The 19,377-nt window shown below is 42.1% G+C and overlaps 2 protein-coding genes across 12 annotated transcripts in view; one reads left to right on the top strand and one right to left on the bottom strand.

Annotated features, from left to right (window-relative positions):
- The window catches only part of BPTF (bromodomain PHD finger transcription factor), a 64,832-nt gene that overhangs the window by 35,902 nt on the left and 9,553 nt on the right, over nt 1–19,377 (top strand). For 5 of the 11 annotated variants that reach the window (XM_081899477.1, XM_081899471.1, XM_081899476.1 and 2 more), the window contains 11 exons: nt 970–1,093; nt 3,095–3,347; nt 4,456–4,617; nt 6,534–6,682; nt 7,685–7,808; nt 8,545–8,765; nt 10,029–10,260; nt 10,463–11,391; nt 12,344–12,426; nt 13,366–13,591; nt 15,092–15,447. In XM_081899477.1, the coding sequence (XP_081755603.1) occupies nt 970–1,093; nt 3,095–3,347; nt 4,456–4,617; nt 6,534–6,682; nt 7,685–7,808; nt 8,545–8,765; nt 10,029–10,260; nt 10,463–11,391; nt 12,344–12,426; nt 13,366–13,591; nt 15,092–15,447 (2,859 nt within the window). The remainder of the gene's footprint in view (nt 1–969; nt 1,094–3,094; nt 3,348–4,455; nt 4,618–6,533; nt 6,683–7,684; nt 7,809–8,544; nt 8,766–10,028; nt 10,261–10,462; nt 11,392–12,343; nt 12,427–13,365; nt 13,592–15,091; nt 15,448–19,377) is intronic. The other 6 variants (XM_081899474.1, XM_081899473.1, XM_081899469.1 and 3 more) reach the window with 4 other exon arrangements.
- The window catches only part of LOC309363460 (UPF0450 protein C17orf58 homolog), a 31,761-nt gene continuing 27,840 nt past the window's right edge, over nt 15,457–19,377 (bottom strand). Inside the window, exon 6 of the mRNA XM_081899810.1 lies at nt 15,457–16,852. Coding sequence (XP_081755936.1) covers nt 16,741–16,852 — 112 coding nt within the window. The 3' untranslated portion in view covers nt 15,457–16,740. The remainder of the gene's footprint in view (nt 16,853–19,377) is intronic.

The raw sequence follows: 19,377 nt of genomic DNA, 5'->3' as shown, positions 1-19,377 counted from the left end.
CCGGAAGTGTCTGCGGACAGCGCTGGCCCCCGGCCTCTTAAGCGAAATGGGCGCGCAACCCCAGAGTCGGACACGACTGGCCCGTACGGGCAGGGGTACCTTTACCTTTACCTTTACATAGTCAATACACCTACTTTCTGATATCCCTTTACACTCAACTTCTTAAACTTCAACCTTTCTTGTCTCATCATGGCAACAGTGCTGTGTGTCCTTACATTGTATGTTTTTCCTGGTTTCTGTTGCAACTTGGGTTCTGCTTTTCTTCACATCAGGCCTCTTTACTGACATTTATCCCTGCCAGCCACCCGGTGCATGTTCAGTATATTCCATCTGGGTTTCCCCCTCCCCCAGCACACACACACACACACACACACACACACACACACACTTTCTGGACCATGCCCCCACCCCTTTGCCTTTTTTGCTTATCCGCACAGTTCTGTCTCCTTTCAGATTTAAGCTCAGTCCATTCTCACTGAAGCTCACTGGGATGCTCCACAGGAGAAAGAGGAGGGAGGTGATTTTTGCCAATTCAGGAGACCCTCTAGAAAAAATTGTAGAAGGTGGTGCTGGTGGCTGCAGGGAAAGGGGGAAATAAAATGAAAATCACCCTCTTCTCCCCTTCAGTGCAAGCCTTTGCTGATTCTCAGTCTCTTCTGCAAACAGAAGTACAACTCTGGATCCAACCCATAGAGTTTCTCTTGTAAAAGTGCATAAATTGTGAGAATGTTCATGGGAGCTGCATGCCATTAAACTGACAGAAGGTGACAGCCAGATTTAAGAAAGTTCACACATAAGCAGGCCTATATTCAACAGGGCGGCACTAGAAAATTTCTGGAAATTAGATGTAGCATTTCAGTAACAATGAGAATTGGTTCCTATCACATAAAAAGGGCTGTTGGTATAAAATGCATGTTTTGTAGTAATTTGCAATGCCCAGTAGTGATTTTCTGTTCATCTCTTTGACAGAGTGGAGAAGGAAAAGGCACAAGCAGTTGAGCAACAGGCTAAGGTTAGTGAACAGAAGAAGGCTGAGGAATTCAAGGCCCAAATGGAGGCTCAACTAAAACAACAGCGATTGGCTGCCCAGCAGGTGGGGTAGCTCTTGGTAGTCCCGCCTGTTGAAGTTTGCATTGCTTGCATTTGTGCATCCTAAAATAAACATGGAAGTGTCTCTTTCTTACACAGAATTGTTCAAATGTTTTCATTTGAGTAAATATTTCCATATCCCTATCGGAAAAACTAGATTGCGATACTAAAATTAATCATTTGATGTGCTCTTAATATTACACATACAGTGGGAATTTGATTCTCTCCTTCAGGGTTGTGTTTCAGTCTTACAAAAGTGTCAGGGTAGATGTTGCTAAGATACCTAAATAACCTAGATCTTGTGGAAGTAAGGTTTGACATCCTGCCAAGTATAGAATCGGAGATGCTTCCATGTTGGAATGAAAACTAACTTATTAATTTGTATAAATCAGTATTTTAAAAAGTGGATACACCTTCAGTCTCCTAATTCTGATGCATGCATGCAGTCATAAAAATCTGTAACTTTTCCTGTTTGCCCAGTAAAGAATGGTGTCACCACTGCAAAGTTATTTCAATACTTATTCTTCTTTTTAAACATCTCATTCATTATTTATTTTTTTGGAAAACTTATGTCTATCTCTCTCAACAAAATGTCCACTCAGGGTAGCTAATGATGAATTAAGATGCAACCCTATCTATCTATCTATCTATCTATCTATCTATCTATCTATCTATCTATCTATATCTATTTATTTATTTATTTATTTATTTTCCTTGCTTGCTTTATATATTTTAGTACATTTGACTTTCAAAACAAAAGGCGTTATAATAAAAACCAAACCCATATTAATACAAAAATAAGACAAATGAAAAGGGTAGCACCCACGGAGGGCAGGCAACTCAAAAATGTCCACCAAAATAAGTTTCTTCAGTGACTGCTTAAAATTTCTTAATGACAAGTGTGAGTTCATATTACAAAGCCATTTTTTCTGCTTTAGATAGCTGATACAATGTCGCTCCAGTTAAAAAGGAAACCCCCCCCCAACCAATTCCCCTTTTCTCTAAAAATGTGCTATTTTTATAGCAAATCATTGTGTATATGAGGGGCATGTAACAAAATAGAAATACAACCAAGCACTGTAGTGATTACAGCTATTCAAATTGTTAAAAACCACTTAATAATGAGAATGAAGATAATATTTCTTTCAGATTTTAAGTCTACCTTAAGTTGATCTTTCTTAAATTGATTTGGTTAATGTTTAGTTATGAACCACCTTTCTGTACATTATTAAACATTAAATAATGTAATCAGAAAAGCTATTTACTTGAAGTTAAGTTTTGAAAGAATTGCTTTATATGGGTTGGTTTTCTGTTAATATAACCTGGCCTTCCCCCCGCCAAAAAAAAAATTAAACACAAACCCTGTACAACACATTTTTAAATAAGGTGGAATTCAGCATCATTCTAAGGCAAACAGTGTCTGTGCAAGCATATCAGCTCCACATACGGAACAGTCTTCCCCTGCATGCTGTTCTGGGGTGTTTTCCCAACCCCAATTTTGAGGGTGCAGGATCCTTACATGAAATCCTAAAGCAGATCAGTATTATTACCAGCTACAGGTTACAAATGACAAGAGCGGAACACCCCCTAGCGGTCATAGCAAGAGGAGAGATTCAAAGCAAAGGCATCCTGCTTTATAGCTCCGTCTCCTAGCTGCTACGGTACACCAGATCCGATCTAGTCACACTTTCAGCAGATAATAGCTTGGCACTTGTGAACACTTGTTCTTTGGAAGCCTTCTTATTGCTAGCTCTGTCTGCAAATACAGTGGCGTCTCATATTTGAAAATTCTTGGATTTGAAATGACTTTTACGCGAAGCACGTGGTACAGACATACACCTACTTGCAAGTCCGGCTGTGTTTAACATGACTTGCTTTCCAATGAGCATTCATAAGATCACAGCGGCCTTAGTGTGCTTTTTTAACATAGGGTGAGAGGGTTGATATTGTAGAGCGGACTAGTGGTAGCTTTTCTTCATTTTCCCCCTCTGCTTAACTCCTTTAGAAGCGACTGGAGCAACAGAAGCAGTTGCCTGCCGTGTGTGGCGCCGCTACAGCTACGACTACCAGCGGTACGGCAACCACAGTCTCCACTCCTCAGAAAGTTATGGTTGGCCCACTGCCACGCTCTATTCCCAGTGGAACCAAAGTGGTGCTTGCTACTAAAGTGGGATCTCCAGCTACAGTAACATTCCAGCAGAACAAGAACTTTCACCAGACTTTTGCTACCTGGGTTAAACAAGGCCAGTCTTCATCAGGTAAATGAGTTAGTTAAAAAAAAAAAAAAAGACGGAGAATCTTCACCCTTTAAAAACAAAACACACACAGTGGTACCTCGCAAGACAAAAAACGCGCAAGACGAAAGGGTTTTTCGTTTTTTACGTTGCTTTGCAAGACGATTTTCCCTATGGGCTTGCTTCGCAAGACGAAAACGTCTTGCGAGTTTGCTTCCTTTTTCTTAAAGCTGTTAATACCCAGCAAATCCGTGCTCCGCAAGACGAAAAAATCGCAAGACGACACAACTCGCGGAAGGAATTAATTTCGTCTTGCGAGGCACCACTGTATAACCAAATTTTTACTTGTACTATTAGAGGTGGTTCATATGCCCAGGCATCACTTAGCCATGATCTCCAGCGGGGTAGGGGACTGCTGATAAGCTTGCAGCTGGGAAGCAGTCACACAAAGTATTTAAAACCTAATCGATGCTCTCTTCAGCTACATCTTTTTTTCTGTTAAAAGCTGTAGTTGTGGGTTAACACATTTGTCAACATGGGGTGTGGGGTGTGCCTCAACTGCTTTATAAGGGCATAAACTGGTTTAGGCCAAGGCTCCTTCATCGAGCCTAGTACTCCTGTCTCCTCAAGAGAACAGTCACGTTTCACAGGGAAGCTCAAAGCAATGCATGGTGGTGATGGGGAAAGCTTACCCCTATATTTTGATACTCAAAAAGGTATGTTGCCTCTGTCATCAAGGTTTGAAATAGCTGTCTTGGCTAGCAGCAGTTTATAGATTTAATTCATGTAAGGATGTCACCATTCCTTGTGGTAATGAATTGAGTTGCATGAAGCAGCCTTTCTGTTTCAACTGTCCTGAAAATTTTCACTGGACGAACTGAAGTACTGTAAAGATGGGGCTTGTTTTTTAAAGAAGCATTTCTTTATCCACTGTTGCGACCATTCAAGATTTTATAATCTTCATAAGAAAGTGCCAGCTTTTAAGACCTTTCCTTGTCGAAGAGACATTATTTAGAGCACACAGCTTTTTAAAGGCAACCATGCCATAGGTTTCTACAATGCTGCGATGATACTTGCTGCTAGTGGCCTGTCTCAAGGAAACAGAAACTGACCGCCATTCCTGTTTTGTTAGCCACAAGCACAACTGCTACATCGGCAACAACTATTTCCAGCAGTGGTCAGACTTTCCAGATTGCAAGCAGCCCAGTGACTATGGCAGGCAAAGTGATAACAAAGCTGCCTCTACCAGCAAATAGCAAGATAGTTGCTGTTAACGTCCCAGCCACTCAAGGAGGTAGGAGAACGCCATTGCAGTTTGAACTCTTTCTTTCTTGCTCATTCCATTTATGAATCGCTTTTTCATAAAGCATCACAAAGCGATTTCAACAATGAAAACATCAAAACATGCATGCAAATGCAAACTGGAATTAAAAATAAATAAATACCTACTTAAAAGACTTTTTAGAAAAAGGAGGTCTTCAGCAGGGGCCAAAAAGACAATAGAGACAGTGCCTGTCTGGTATGTAATGCAAGAAGGTTCCAAAGGCATATTTTCCTAGGAAAATTGAGTGGTCACATTTCTAGTTTTTTAAAGTTTCTCCAATGGGAATTTGTTCCTGCTTGAAATGATCTATCTTTGATATCCCTTTGCTGACCTACTTAATGTTCCACATTATCAGCTTTTGAAGACTTTAGTGGGAAAAAACTGCTCTCAAGCTTAATAGAAGGGCTGCATATGCCTTTCAGTATGTTGGGAAATGGTTATATTAGAGAGTTCCCAGGCTTTTACTTTTATTGCCATTGACCATGGAAAGGCTTTGCTGGTTGAGTACACTGTGTTGCAGCAGTTCCACGCCTACTTTCAGGACTAACTTTGACGGCATGCTAGTTAATACCAGTACGAAACTGAACAGAGGTGTTAGCTGGGGATTTGGAGCACCGTGTGCCAAATACGCAGTTGACACCCAGCAGGCTCACTTGCTTGCTCTTTCTCCCCCCCCCCCAAAAAAAAATCCATCTGAATTGGGAGAAGCTGTGAAAGTGCTGGACCAGTACCTGGAGACATGATTGGCTGAATGCGGGCTGACCAACTGAATCCTGATAAGATGGAGGTGCTATGGGAAGTTGGTTCCCAAGTTCAGGAATTTGGAAGACAAGACAGTTCTGGGTGATATAGCACCCTGAAGGGACGGGTTCTTCTCATTTCTAAGATAACACTCAGAGCAGAGGTAGCTTCACTGGCCAATCCAACCAGATACTGCACTATACCTGTGTGCTAGTGGGCTCAATTCAAGTGGTTCTACTGGTGTACAAAGCCCTAAAAGGCTTTAGGCCCAATTACTTACAGGAATGCCTTTTGTACAAGTAATGCCTTGTGCTTTCATATCTGCAGGGGAGGCCCTGCTAGTGGTCCCATCAGCTGGAATATGTGGGTCGGTCACATGATATAGGAGATACAGGATTTTCTTTGCATTGAGGCTCCCTTTGTAGCATTCTCTCCCCAAGGGAGCTCAGTTTTCCCCCTCTTCTACAGTTTCAGAAACCAATTAAAGACTTACCTATGCGTTTGAGTTTTGTCTTTGCTATCTGGAGAGATACAGATGTAACGTGTAGACTTTCTTTATGGTAGTTAAACGATTAAGAGAGAACCATGGGATCATGCACTGCCTTTCCCCTCCAACGAGTGAATTCTTTCTTCTGTCTTAACCATGATAAAGGAATACATTTAGCAAGGAATCTGGTTGGCCAAAATACTGGTTGCCAAAATACCATTTCTCTAGGGAAGATTGAAAGATGTCTGTGCCAGATTAGAATTGATATGTGTGATCCTTCGTGCCGTTACCGATTTCACAGTTGAAGAAGGAGCTGTCATTATGCTCGCAGGTTTTCTACAAGATGTGTCTGTAAACCCAAACTAAGACCTGCTCTTCTGCTTTAACTCCCTTGTAAACTTTCAAATTTTAGAACTATTCTCAGGGACTAATATTGCTTATTTTCTTTAGCGGTGTACAAGTTTAAGGCATAGTGTGGTTCTTATTTAAGTGAACATGTGCCAATTCTCCCTACTGCACACCAGTACAAACCCTCCTGAATGTGGGTTCATTCTTTAGAGACCTGTATAAATATTCTGCAGGGTGAGTCACATCACCTAAAACAAGAGGGTGTTAATCTTTTACTTAGTAATACTTGATGAATACTTTTCCCAAATAGGTGTAGTTCAAGTGCAGCAGAAAGTGTTGGGTATCATTCCATCAACTACTGGATCAAACCAACAAACATTTACTTCATTCCAGCCGAGGACAGCAACTGTAACTATTAGGCCAAATAACACAGGGACGGTGTGTACGAGTGCTTCACAAGTAAGATTGTTGTTGTTGTTTAAGATTAATGATCTTGTAGTTTTGTAATAAGGTTGCTCTTGGACTCCATTTGAGATGGCGTTTAATCTAGAAACTATTTACAGTGCCAGAACTCGGACCTAAAAATCTGAAATCTAAATCTAGGATTTCATACAATTGTTGGTTTTCTTAAGAGACACTCATTGGCGCAGTTTGCGCATAATACCAAGCCAGCATCCTGGACCAAAGCTTGCATCCGCTGCACTTTTCTTCTCCTCCAGCACTACCTGGGACTAAGCCACGGTTGCTGTAGGAACCTGCATGTTTCTGCTAAGTCATGGCCTGGCTGAGCATTATGCACGAACTAGAACATTGTCTACTTTTGTCACTTATCTCTCAGTAGATCTTTACCATGGGGACTTGCTTTAAATCAGCTGGCTTCTGGGCCGGTTCAGGTCTCCTTCCTACCCATGTTTGAAGAATGACCCAAGGGATTTTTTCTTTTATGGGTCCTCTTGCGTGTTTCTCTCGGTCAGTCTGTCGTTTCTTCCAGTTTTTTTCTTAATACATACGTGATTTCATTTTTCATAGCGCTGGAGTTTTATTATTGTTGCAAATGTTTGGGTTGCACTACATAAATAAAACTTCATGAAAAGAAATATGAATGGAGATGTTTGAAGAACGGTGGATTAACCAGAGAAAAAGTAATGCAGTTTGAGCCTTTAAAAAGCTTTTGAAAAGGGTTTTGGATAAATAAAAAGCTTAGGGGGGGAAAAACCCAAAGTAAAAATTTCACATTATATTGTTATATATTGTTACATTTTATATTTAACTTTGGGGGATGTTTTGCTTTTTTCAACTTTTTGCTTACCTGATCAACCGTTTTTAAAAAATGGTTTCTTAAAAGTGTTTTGTTTTGTTTTCCATATACGAGTCACAATATGTATAGAAATAAGTTTTGCCTTTTCTGCCTTTACCCTTAGTTCAAGAAAAAGTTGACTGTTTTCCTTGTAACTTGTGTAGGTAATGGCTGGGACACCTCTCCGGCCTGGGATGACAGTCATAAGGACACCACTTCAGCAATCAGCATTAGGAAAGACCATCATTCGGACACCTGTCGTGGTACAGCAAGGTATTCTTCCAACTAGTAGGTTAATTTTGATTTTTAAACCTCCAGTATGTGAAATCCATGACATTCAGGGTTTTTGCTTTAAATTACTGATAAAACTTAAACATTTCGGGCCAGTCAGCTGAATAATACTAAAAAGAAAGCACTATGCCTTTTGCTACTTATTTTTGTTTCTGAATCATAAATACGATAAATACTCTGGCTGGTATTCAGATTGTTCTTAGGTTCAGACAAGGTGCTTCTGCTAGACAATAGGAATCTTTGCCTTCTTTTTTGTGGTTAGAAAAGCTGAGATCCACTGCAGACTCCACTGAAGGCTTCTTTTTCAGAAACACAAGTCCAAACCCATCTTGGACTTCCATAACTAGTTAGGTGTTCCTGTACATCCTGGCTTCTATCAAGAGTGGCTAAGCTCCGGCCCTTCAAATACAGTTGGGCTACAACTCCTATTATCCCTGGCCATTGGCTATGCTGTTGGAAGTTGAAGCCCAGCACATCCAGAGGACCAAAGCTTAGCCACGTTGGCATATATTATAACTAAGCTGCAGAATGAGGAAAAGGTAATACTAGGCTGCATTTTTTTCCATGGCTTTGAAGAGACATGGAGGCACACGACTGGTCAATGGACCCAGTGATTTTACTGGTCAATGGAACTTGGTAGATGGGAGGGAGAAGCAGCCTCGGAATTCTTTTTCGCAGAGGCTTCTTGTGTTGGGAACAGCTTCTGAATAATACAAATGATATGTCCATGCAGGCCAGACCCAGCAAGTAGTGACCCAGATAATCAGAGGTCAGCCTGTTTCCACAGCAGTGTCTAGCGCTACCACCGTTTCTGCAAATCCAAAGGTAGTGACAACTCCAGGAGCCCCTTTGCAGCACATGCAGCCGCAAGCTGCATCACCACACCCACCTCGTCCTCAACAGGGTCAGGTGAAACTTACAATGGCGCAGCTCACGCAGCTCACACAAGGACAGGTAAGCTTTCGTGATGTTTGTTGTGTGGCAATGATTTGCCTTTCCCTGCAATGTCAATTTAAAGCAGGCATCTTCTGAGTTAATTACTGCATCTACCACATTTTTGTAAGCTAAGGTTCCTCTACCACGTGAGGTAAATGGGTTGCTCTCAAATGATGTTTAGTTTCTGTTGCATTGTTGTTGAAAAACTTTTCTTTCTTTTTGTTTTTTTCATGATTTCCAGTTTTACAGTCATTTTAACATTTCAACACTCAGAAAGAGGACAGAGTCCAATTTTGAAATGTTAAAAGGACTGTAAAACTATTGAAATGTATATGAAAATCTCTCTCTCTCTCTCTCTCTCTCTCTCTCTCACACACACACACACACACACACACACACACACACAACATTTCAAAACTTTGCTTCCTTCCACCTCTTTCTGCGGTTCCTTAAATTTATTTTTATCATTTCCTGCATATTCTAAATTAACTTAACTTATTCTTTTATTCATCTACTTAAATTATTTACTCTTATGAAACTGCAGATTATTACAATAATGCTGCCAGTGTCTTTCTCTGTTTACAAATTATTTGTACATATTCAATAAACCATTTCCATCCATTTATTAAAAGTTTGTTATCTTGATTTCTTATTTTTCTAGTAAATTTCACCATCTCTGCATAATCCATAAGTTTTTGTATCCATTCTTCTTTCGCCGGGCCTTCTTCTTTCCATTTTGGAGCAAATAACATTGCTGCTGTAGTCGCATATATGAATAAATTTCTATACCGCTTTGGTAGTTCTACCCCTATAATTCCCAAAAGAAAGGCTGCTTTTTTTAAAAAAAAAATGTTATTTTAAACATCTTTTTCAATTCAATATATATCATTTCCCAGTAAGCTTTGTTGTTGAAAAACTTTTCAATTCCCCCCCCTTTATTTGCAACAACTTACAGGTGTGGTAAATTATTTTTCAGAAAAGACTGCTCTTTTAAATAACCAAATGCCAGAGCTTGTGGGTGAAATCTTACCCACTAGCGGTGGAAGGGATCCTCTCTCCTCCCTGCAGCTCCTGTGTATTCGATCAAGATTTTCTCTGAAAGGTCGGGGGGCCTCCGGGAGTAAATTGTGGGTGGGTGATTGCAGGGAGGAGAAGGGGACGCACCAACATTGGGTGTCACCAACCATTCCAGCTGGAAAGTTCATTACACAGTGCAAGCCCTTGATATACTCCATTGGGATCTTTTGTGGGTATTGACTTTTACATTTCCCCCTCTTTTAGGGTGGCAGTCAAGGTTTGACTGTGGTGATTCAAGGGCAAGGTCAAACCACTGGGCAGTTGCAGTTGATCCCACAGGGTGTCACGGTAATACCAGGACCAGGACAGCAGCTAATGCAAGCAGCTATGCCAAATGGTACAATCCAGCGGTTTCTTTTCACCCCACTTCCACCAGCAGCAGCAGCAGCTACTGCAGCTAGTACTACTACAACTACAGTTTCCACCTCAACACCAGGTAGGGTTGTTTTTTAATATATATATATATTAAATGGAAACAAATGCATTTCAGCTTTGAAAGAAAAGTAGTTTTTCTTAGGGAATGCTTTTCGGGCTTAGAAATGCTGAAGCCTTGTGGTGGCTTCTTAGAGAAGGAAAGCTGCTCCTCAGATTGTTGTTAGTATGGCTCTGAAGGTAAGTCCTGCTTTTTATCTTCCCAGCTGCAGGAGAACAGAAGCAAACTTCTCAAGCACAGACCCAAACACAGCCAGCGCCAGAGCTTCCTCCTCCTCCTCCTCCTCCTCCTCCTCCTGAACCCCAGCCGCCTCAGAGTCAGCTCCAAGGCCAGTCTCAGGGGCAACCCCAGAGTATTCCGCCTCAGCCTCCAGCTCAGACACAGCCTACTCAATCTCCGCCTCGGGCTGAAGCCCAGGCAGCCACCGAAGCTCAGCCTCCAGCTTCACTTCCATGCCCAGTCATCTCCGAAGCACAGCCTCCAGTATCGCAACCAACCGTAACTCCAGCCGCTGCTCAGACTCCACCCCAGAGCCTTCCGCAAGGGCAGCCTTCAGCTCAAGTTCAAAGCCAGGCTCAGTCAGGGGTACACCCACAGACCCCGCCCAAAGTTCAGATGATTCAGCCAGCTCAGGTCCAGACTCCAGCGCCACAGCACGTCCCCATGCAGCCGCATCCTTCGATCCAAATCCAGACTTCGCAGCCCCAGGTTCCAACTTCGGTTCAAACTCTGCCCCCCACGCCAAACGTAAATCAAGTTACCGTGCAATCTCCACGTCCTCAGCTGCAAATCCAGCCACCGCAGACTAAGGTGATCACAGTCCCGCAGCTTCAGCAGCAAGTCCAGGTGTTCTCTCAGCTCCAGTCCCATGTTGTGGCTCAGATACAGGCCCAGCAAGGTGGTCTGCCTCAGCAAATTAAACTTCAGTTGCCTATTCAGATTCAGCAAGCCGGCCCGGTGCAAGCTCATCAGATCCAGAACGTGGTAACTGTTCAAGCGGCCAGCGTTCAAGAGCAACTGCAAAGGGTTCAGCAGCTCAGAGAGCAGCAGCAGAAGAAAAAACAGCAGCATATTGAAATTAAACGTGAGCACTCCCTCCAGGCCTCTAATCAGAGTGACATTATCCAGAAACAGGTACACTTATCCAAAGACATTATCACTCCTGTTCTTGGCCGTCAAGCTATATGCATGTGAATCCTTTGGCCTGTGCATTTGGTTTAAATCTTAGGGGTCTTTCCTTATTAAACTATATTGCATGTCCGTTTTTGTAAGTGTAACAGATGTTCTGTATCTAATATTGGTGGGGGGTTTTTTAAGTACTTGGTGGCATCTGGGTCATGATTTACTACATCAGAGTTTGCTGCCAGGGCGTCTTCAGTTCAGGGGAGAAGAGACTTGGATCTGATTGCTCAGTCTTCCACGCTATTTCCGCACTACATTTTTTCTGTAGAAGAGAAGACTTGGCATGATAGCAGCCTGGTGTTGTAAACTACTAGTGATGGATCGGGGGAAGAAAATTCATGCACAGTCAATTCTGTTGCCATACTATAGTTTTAGAGTAAGTAACATCCCCGTCCTCCCACTTGTTAAACTTCAACTCCCATCATCCTTCACCATTGGTCATTCTGCCTGGTGCCGATGGAAGCTGGCGTCCAACAACATCTGGAGGGCAACATGTTGGCTATCCCCGCTATAGTGCCATACATCTAAAATACTTTAAAGGCTTCTGTACAAAATTGAAGGAGACCTTCAAAAGCATTTTGTAGTCCTCTTTAATTGAAACTCGGAGAATGCTTCACTCTTAGCTCACGTACTTCTCCATCAAATCTTCCTCTGCAGCTAATATCCCACCCCACCCCTCCTGATCTGCTTCTTCCTCAGCTTTAGAAGGAGTCAAGGGCCCCTATTTCCCTTCACCAGAATTGCACAGGCAGCTGCTGAGCAAATCAAGGTCGCTTTTGCTTTACTGGCCTTGGGTTTAATCTCTGTGACACTCAGGTTTAAAATTACCTGCAGCTTTAAAAGTGTGTTTCATTTTGTCGCTTTTTGCCATCAAAGGTTTTGATCCCCCCCCTTTTTCTTGAAGGTGGTAATGAAGCACAACGCTGTGATCGAGCACCTAAAACAGAAAAAGACGTTGACCCCTGCTGAACGGGAAGAGAATCAGCGGTAAGGCAGATGGACAGACATTAAGCAAGGCGTATGGTGCCTTTCCGTAGTTTCCGGTGTAGAAGAATATGTGTTGATTCAAACGTTTACTACCAACTTACTCATAGAAATGATTGCTCATGTTTGTTTGCGCCATTGTGTCATGAACTGGCTGGGTGCAGAGAAGTGGCGGGAGTCAACAGCCGGGGAACCCGCAAGGGAGAAGATCTGGAGCCAGGGGATTGGTGGTGGGGTGACAATGAGTGGTCAGAGGGAGAAAAGGAAGCAGACTGGGGAGAGAAGGTGTTGGAAGGTGAAGAGGTGACAGGGTTTAGTGAGCAGGAAGAGTCTGTGGAGAGCAGTCCAGAATTGGAGACTGGAGGGGGGGGGACAAGAGGCAGAGAAGAAGCCAGGGGGTCTCTATCTCCTGCTGCGACCATACTACTCAATATTGTGATCTCTTTTAAGTAACTTCTTCCAACCTCTGATCCTACACAGAAACCACAAAATGCACAATGCTACAAAATTGGATAACAGTATGTTTTTATAAGCATCCCTTTACATAAACCGCTCCATGTTTTTTCTGCATGTTTACAATATGACCTGACATTGTCCCATGTCTGCTGGTATTTTTACTATTCTACAAAATTTGAATGGTGGAAAAGGAAGAGAAGATGTGAATACAGAATATTATTTAGAGAGTTGGGGAGCCTGTTTGTACGCCTTGTAGCTTCACATAATGTGTACTAACATCTAATCTAGAGGCTCTGGTACCATAAAAAGATTTGGTTTCTGATTGATATTTTTTTCTTCTCCCTAAAAATGCTCTTCAGCTTTAGCCATTATTTTAAAAATAAAAAAAATCTTATTTGTATTTGATTACCAAATGCAATCTTTGTGGTCCTCCCTCGCCCCCTTATTAGTCTCTTCATAATAGTATTTTTTCTATTTCTTCTCCAGAATGATAGTGTGCAACCAAGTTATGAAGTATATTCTGGATAAGATAGACAAAGAAGAAAAACAGGCTGCTAAGAAACGAAAGCGAGAAGAGAGTGTGGAACAAAAGCGCAGTAAACAGAATGCAACTAAACTCTCGGCTCTGCTCTTCAAACATAAGGAACAACTTAAAGCTGAAATACTAAAGAAAAGGGCACTTCTGGACAAAGACTTACAAATTGAAGTGCAGGTAAAATGAATTTTTCTCCTTAATGAATTGTTGGGCTTATTTATTTGACTATGTAAGAGAAAGTTCAGAGCTAGACTTTTTGTACTCATGGATATTCCCACTCAATATATGCATTTTAACTTAAGTGCATTCTGTCTCAGTGCATTTTGCCACATTTTAGCACTTTCTCTCCCAATTATATTCCATTGGCCTTCACTCTTGACTGATGATCTAGAACCCCTGTTAGTTGAAATCTTAATTGGTCCGTTCCAGACAGATTTAACACTGTGGGAATTCCATGCTGTCTTACCGCAAAACACAACGAAATTTAGGTAAAGGTAAATGTTCCACCTACTTGCAGAGTAATTTGTGACTCCTTTGGTCATCTTGGATTAAGTTTCACATACATTTATAAATTTTGCCTCGTAGAACTGCTTATTAGTCCCCAAGTCAGATTCTTAAAAACACATCATATGGGTGTTTTCTTACTTTTTTAGTAGTTATAGCAAAAATAAATTTGTATGTTTACTGAAGATTAGCGATAGCAATCAGCAAAGGGCTAATCATTCACATTTCTAGGTATAGCTCATCATAGTCTTAAACCTTTCCTTTGGGTTTTGGTGAGATTTGCTTCCGTAGGCCTCCAAAGCAAAGGCTAAGTTGATATAAAGTTATACACATGAATATGCCTATGCAGAGCTATTTATTTGTAAGGAAATGTTAGTGTATTGATAAATTAGGCACGGATACTACATTAAGCTAATTCCATTTAAATGTTTTCCTGTTGGTTTGCATCTCATAAAACTAGATTCTGCTTATTTCTTACAATTTACATTTCCTGTGTGCCTTGTTCTCTTCATCGGTAGCAAACTGATTTCGGATTTCTTGACAGAGCTTTGGCATCCCCCTAATCATTAATTAATTTACCTTTTAATGCCAGAACAGACTTCTAACCCGTTTACAGAGTATAAACACCCATTAAACAACATTATGGAAATGCACAAGTCCACAAATGCTGTGGTCCAATAAATTCTACACAGGGCAACTCACAGCATCATAGTACAGGTGGCGACCATTTTAGGCGCATCCAATTGATGTGCAGGTCTTTTTGGACCTGGAAGAAGGCAGAAGGGGGTGGAGAACGCTTATATGTGCTCCACCGACACTCATGGGGGCCAGGACCAGAACCCCTGTGCGAAATCTTCACCACCCATACAAAAAAACCATAGCTGTCAACCTTCCCCTTTTTTGTGGGAAATTCCCTTATTCCAGCACTGTTTCCTGCTGCTATCCCGGATTGTTAGATATCCCATAGACTGTCCCCAGGACAGGTGAGGCTTCTGATCCCTTATTTTCGAGGCTGCTGGTCCCTTATTTTCAAATCTGAAAGTTGACAGCTATGCAAAAAACTTGCATACACAGCAGGAGTGACTAACTCCGTGTGTTTAATGGCGTGTATCTAGATTGACCTTGTAATTAACTGTCCATGTTTGCTGTTTCTTTGCTTTTAATTTCACTTAGGAAGAGCTAAAGAAAGACCTGGCAAAAATTAAGAGAGAGAAAGAAAAGGCACAGGCAGCTGCCGCTGCTGCCGCCGCTGCAGCAGCAGCAGTACCTCCACCACCACCTCCACCTCCTCCTCCTCCTCCTCCACCTCCACCACCACCTCCTCCTCCACCACCACCACACAGTACCAATGTTGCATCGACAACCACGGTCACGACACCCGTTTCATCCCATAAGAGAAAACGAGAGGAAGAGAAAGAGTCCTCGTCTTCTAAATCGAAGAAAAAGAAAATGATATCTACTACCTCAAAGGAATCCAAGAAGGACACCAAGCTTTACTGCATCTGCAAGACGCCTTATGATGAATCTAAGTGAGTAGTGGATCTTAAAGGTGTTTGTGTTATACTTAGTTTAGTTTTAGCATTTAGTTAGTAGTTGTGGGAGATTACCAGAAATGGGGTTGTATATATGTATATATCAGTTGTCTATACGGTCACTGGGAAGGTACTGAAGATGTAAGCACTCAGGATTGTATTTCTAAATACCAGTCTATTAGTTTTTGTGATTCATATTTTATCTATTTGCATGTTTCCATTATATGATGTCTCACATTGCACATCCTTTATTTTGCTTTTATTCTTTCCTTTGTCTTTATGCCTCTGCTTTGGAAGAAAGGAATTATAGGCCAGTCTTCTTCTCTTCAACAGGCTCTGGACATCCCCCAAAGAGATTTCTGGATTGTATTTCTGCACAGGGGAGAAGCATTTCTTCTGTAGTTTACATAGAGTCCAAGTTACTGTGCTGCAGTACATTTTTTTGAGTGTTTATTTCTTCTTCGATTATTTAATACCTTTTTTTAGACTTTTAAGATTTGGTATTTTAGAAGCTGAAGACACTTAACAAAATGGAAACTGCAGTTCTATATAAATAATGTTCAAATTAATAATAATACTAAACAAGGAAAGGGAGAGTTCTACAAGTACAGTCATACCTTGGTTCTCAAACCCTTGGTACTTGTAAATTTTGGCTCCCAAATGCCGAAAACCTGGAAGTAAAAGTTCCGGTTTTCGAAAGTTTTTTGGAAGCCGAACGTCCGACGCAGCTTCTGTTTGAGTGCAGGAAGCTCCTGCAGCCAATCGGAAGCCACGCCTTGGTTTTCAAACGTTTCAGAAGTCAAACAGACTTCCGGAACAGATTACCTTTGAGAACCAAGCTACGACTGTAATGGAGAAAACATTAGGGTGGGATGGACAGAAATAGCTTTGACTTGTAGCTCATTAGAGTTTGAGAACCAGTCTAACTCCTAAAAGGTCCTTTTAGTGAAACTGTGCTCTGTTCACAGAATTCACTTTTACTAAATAGATCAAAATCGGCAATTCATCTCTGGTTATGCTACCAAAGTGAAGCATTCATTTCTGTGTCTTGTCCTGCTCCAATCTCTGGTATTCATTGCCAAGCAAACTTCAGAGTTTTTACTAAGCTGCTGGAGCTGTGCTAAATTTGTGGGAGTCACAAGTCCCCAGTCTGACATTTCTTGTTCCCATCTTTAGAGCAAAGCTTTATGAATGATCATCAAATTAAGGTAGAGTCTTGTTCCGCTTTATCCAGTTGTGTCCCTCTGCTCACAAGAAAGGCTCTTCAGTCCAGCAGACGGTTCCTTGAACTTAGGGTACAGAGTGTCTTGCTGATTTCTCCTTCCCTCTGCTGCCTGAATGCTGCCTCCCCAAGATACTGCAGAGGAACCCTCCAGAACAATGTGGGAAGTAGTACCAGGGGCTGCAAAAGAAAGGGGAGATTTGCAGAGATTAATTTAAAAATCACTTCTCCCGCTTTAGTTCATCGAAATATCTGCTGGAGCAAAGGGACACAATTAAAAACAAGCCCTTGTGCAGTACTGCATTTTAACATAGGCTGGAATTTCAGCCATATGGGGGGTTTTTTTCCCTTCCTCTGGACTACAGTGAGCAAAAGGAATGAAATGATTGCAGGTGCTTTATAGCAGAATGAGCAAATGAGCCTTTTACTGCGATTTAAGAGTTAACAGCTTCACAAATCAGTTTAGTTAGAACTGCTGGCAGTGGCACAACAACATGATGCAGCCTAATGTTTCTTTATTAGAACTTATTACTGTATTTTTCCATGTATTAGATGAGGTTTTTTGACTCAAAAATTGTGTCAAAAAACTGGAGTTGTCCAATATACGGATAGTGGCATGGGGGAGAGAAGCGGCGTGCGCGCAACTTCCCCCAATGTCGCTGCGCGCGGGAAACAATCTAGGGGGTGTTTCCCGTGTGCAGCTGTGGGGGGGGGGGAGAAGCTCAACAACTTTGGGCCATCTCCCCTCATTTTCTTAAAATTGAGTCCCTCAAAATAGGGGGTTCTTATACATGGGGGCGTCTTATAGACGGAAAAGTACGGTATTGTAAAATGCAGCATAGTGAAACCATGTGGCTGAGGTGGCATATTTGAAATTAATTCCACCATGTGTGTGAAAAAGCATTTGTTTTGTTAAGACTAAGCATGATCCACCAGACTCGGATCCTTTGTATCTGACACTATTTCTAATGGGGCTTGTTTTAGGAGTAGATCTCAGATTTTAATTTATGGGTCCAGCATTTTTAATACATTTCTACAAATAAGGTAGTTTCTCCCTTACAGTTCAAAACAATTAGAAGGGTGTTTCATTCTCTACTCCAACTCTGAACTTATTCCGTTTGTGAGTAGATCAGCTAGGGTTGGATCCAGCACTGCGTGAACAGAGTTCCTCGTGCAACGTGACTTCCCTTTCTCTTCTCTTTCCTCGTGCCCCAAAAACCTGCTCCAGAAGCCATCTCCCAACCTTATGGAACAGGTTTTGGGAGTGTGCAGGGGACACCAGGGGAGAGAAGTGGTGTGTCTTGTTGCTCAAGCAGAATCCTTCTGCACAAATGGAACAACGGCATTGGTATATACGAATTGCAGGTTATTAAAATTTTAGTCAAGCCGTTTTGTTACTTTGGATTAATTTTTAAAAAAATTAAGTTTCAGTGATTGCATGGAAGAGAGCTGACAATTCATACCACATTCTGTATATGTTTTTATGCTAGAATTATGCTAAGCGTAGGGATGAGGCTTCTTGCAGTTCAAGCCCATAGCCTTAACGTTCTCAGTCTTCTCAGAGGTTGACAGAACGTAAGAGAAGCAAATCTGCCAGGAGCCATAGGCTTGCATACAGAGCAGGGTGAGCAGACTTCTGCTCTCGTGATGGGGCATTCTTTCTACTGCTGCCTCTCTGCTGCTCCTGATGGGGAGGGGACTTATCCAGAATTGAGTGGGGGGGGTGCTCAGAGGAGGAGAAGGTAGAGAAGCCCCACTGTGTGAACAGAGTTCCACTCATGCTGCCTGGATCCAAGCCATAGTGTATTGGTATTAGCAGTCCTTGTGATGTGTATGTCTGGCCATCCTGTAGCAAAACTGTTTCTTTAGGCTCAGTAGATGTTCTGTTGTGGCAGCAGTGGAAGGCAAGCCAGGAGTAAAGGTGGTGAACTGAGATACCGCTTTAAAAATGACTGGATTATTGTAACTCACTCTACGTGGGGCTGCCCTTGAGACTGACCCAGAAACTCCAGCGGGTGCAGAATGCTGCAGCAAGACTCCTTACAGGGTCCTCACGGGATCACATTCACCCAGTACTATACCAGCTGCACTAGCTCCCGGTGGAGTACAGGATCAGGTTTAAGGTGCTGGTTTTAACCTTTAAAGCCCTATACAGCCTAGGACCCTTGTACCTACAGAACTGCCTCTCCTGGTATGTCCCACGGAGGACCTTACGGTCTTCAAACAAAAACATCTTGGAGGTCCCGGGCCACAGGGAGGTTAGGCTGGCCTCAACCAGAGCCAGGGTTTTTTCGGCTGTGGCTCTGATCTGGTGGAACACTCTGTCACAAGAGACTAGGGCCCTGCGGAACTTGACATCTTTCCGCAGGGCCTGCAAGACAGAGCTGTTCCACCAGGCCTTTGGCCAAGGTACAGCCTGACTCCCTCCTTTGGTAATTCTTCACAGAACTCTAGCCCAGTGGTTGCCATCAATTTGATTTGAACTGATTTTAGAATGAATTGATTTTAGAATGCTGTATTATTTTACTGTTGTTAGCCGCTCTGGGCCCGGCTTCGACTGGGGAGGGTGGGTATAAATTAAAAATTATTATTATTATTATTATGAAGTTCCTCAACAATGCTACAAAGAGAGCATTGAAGCCGTAGTAAATAAATCCCAAGCTATTTTTTTTGGGGGGGGGTAACCTTTTTATGAGCTGCGGATA

The sequence above is a fragment of the Podarcis melisellensis genome, assembly GCF_964234715.1.
Source record: "Podarcis melisellensis genome assembly, chromosome: 2".
Lineage (NCBI taxonomy): Eukaryota > Metazoa > Chordata > Lepidosauria > Squamata > Lacertidae > Podarcis > Podarcis melisellensis.
The sequence above is the reverse complement of the archived record's forward strand: the minus strand, read 5'-3'. Positions and strand labels throughout refer to the sequence as shown.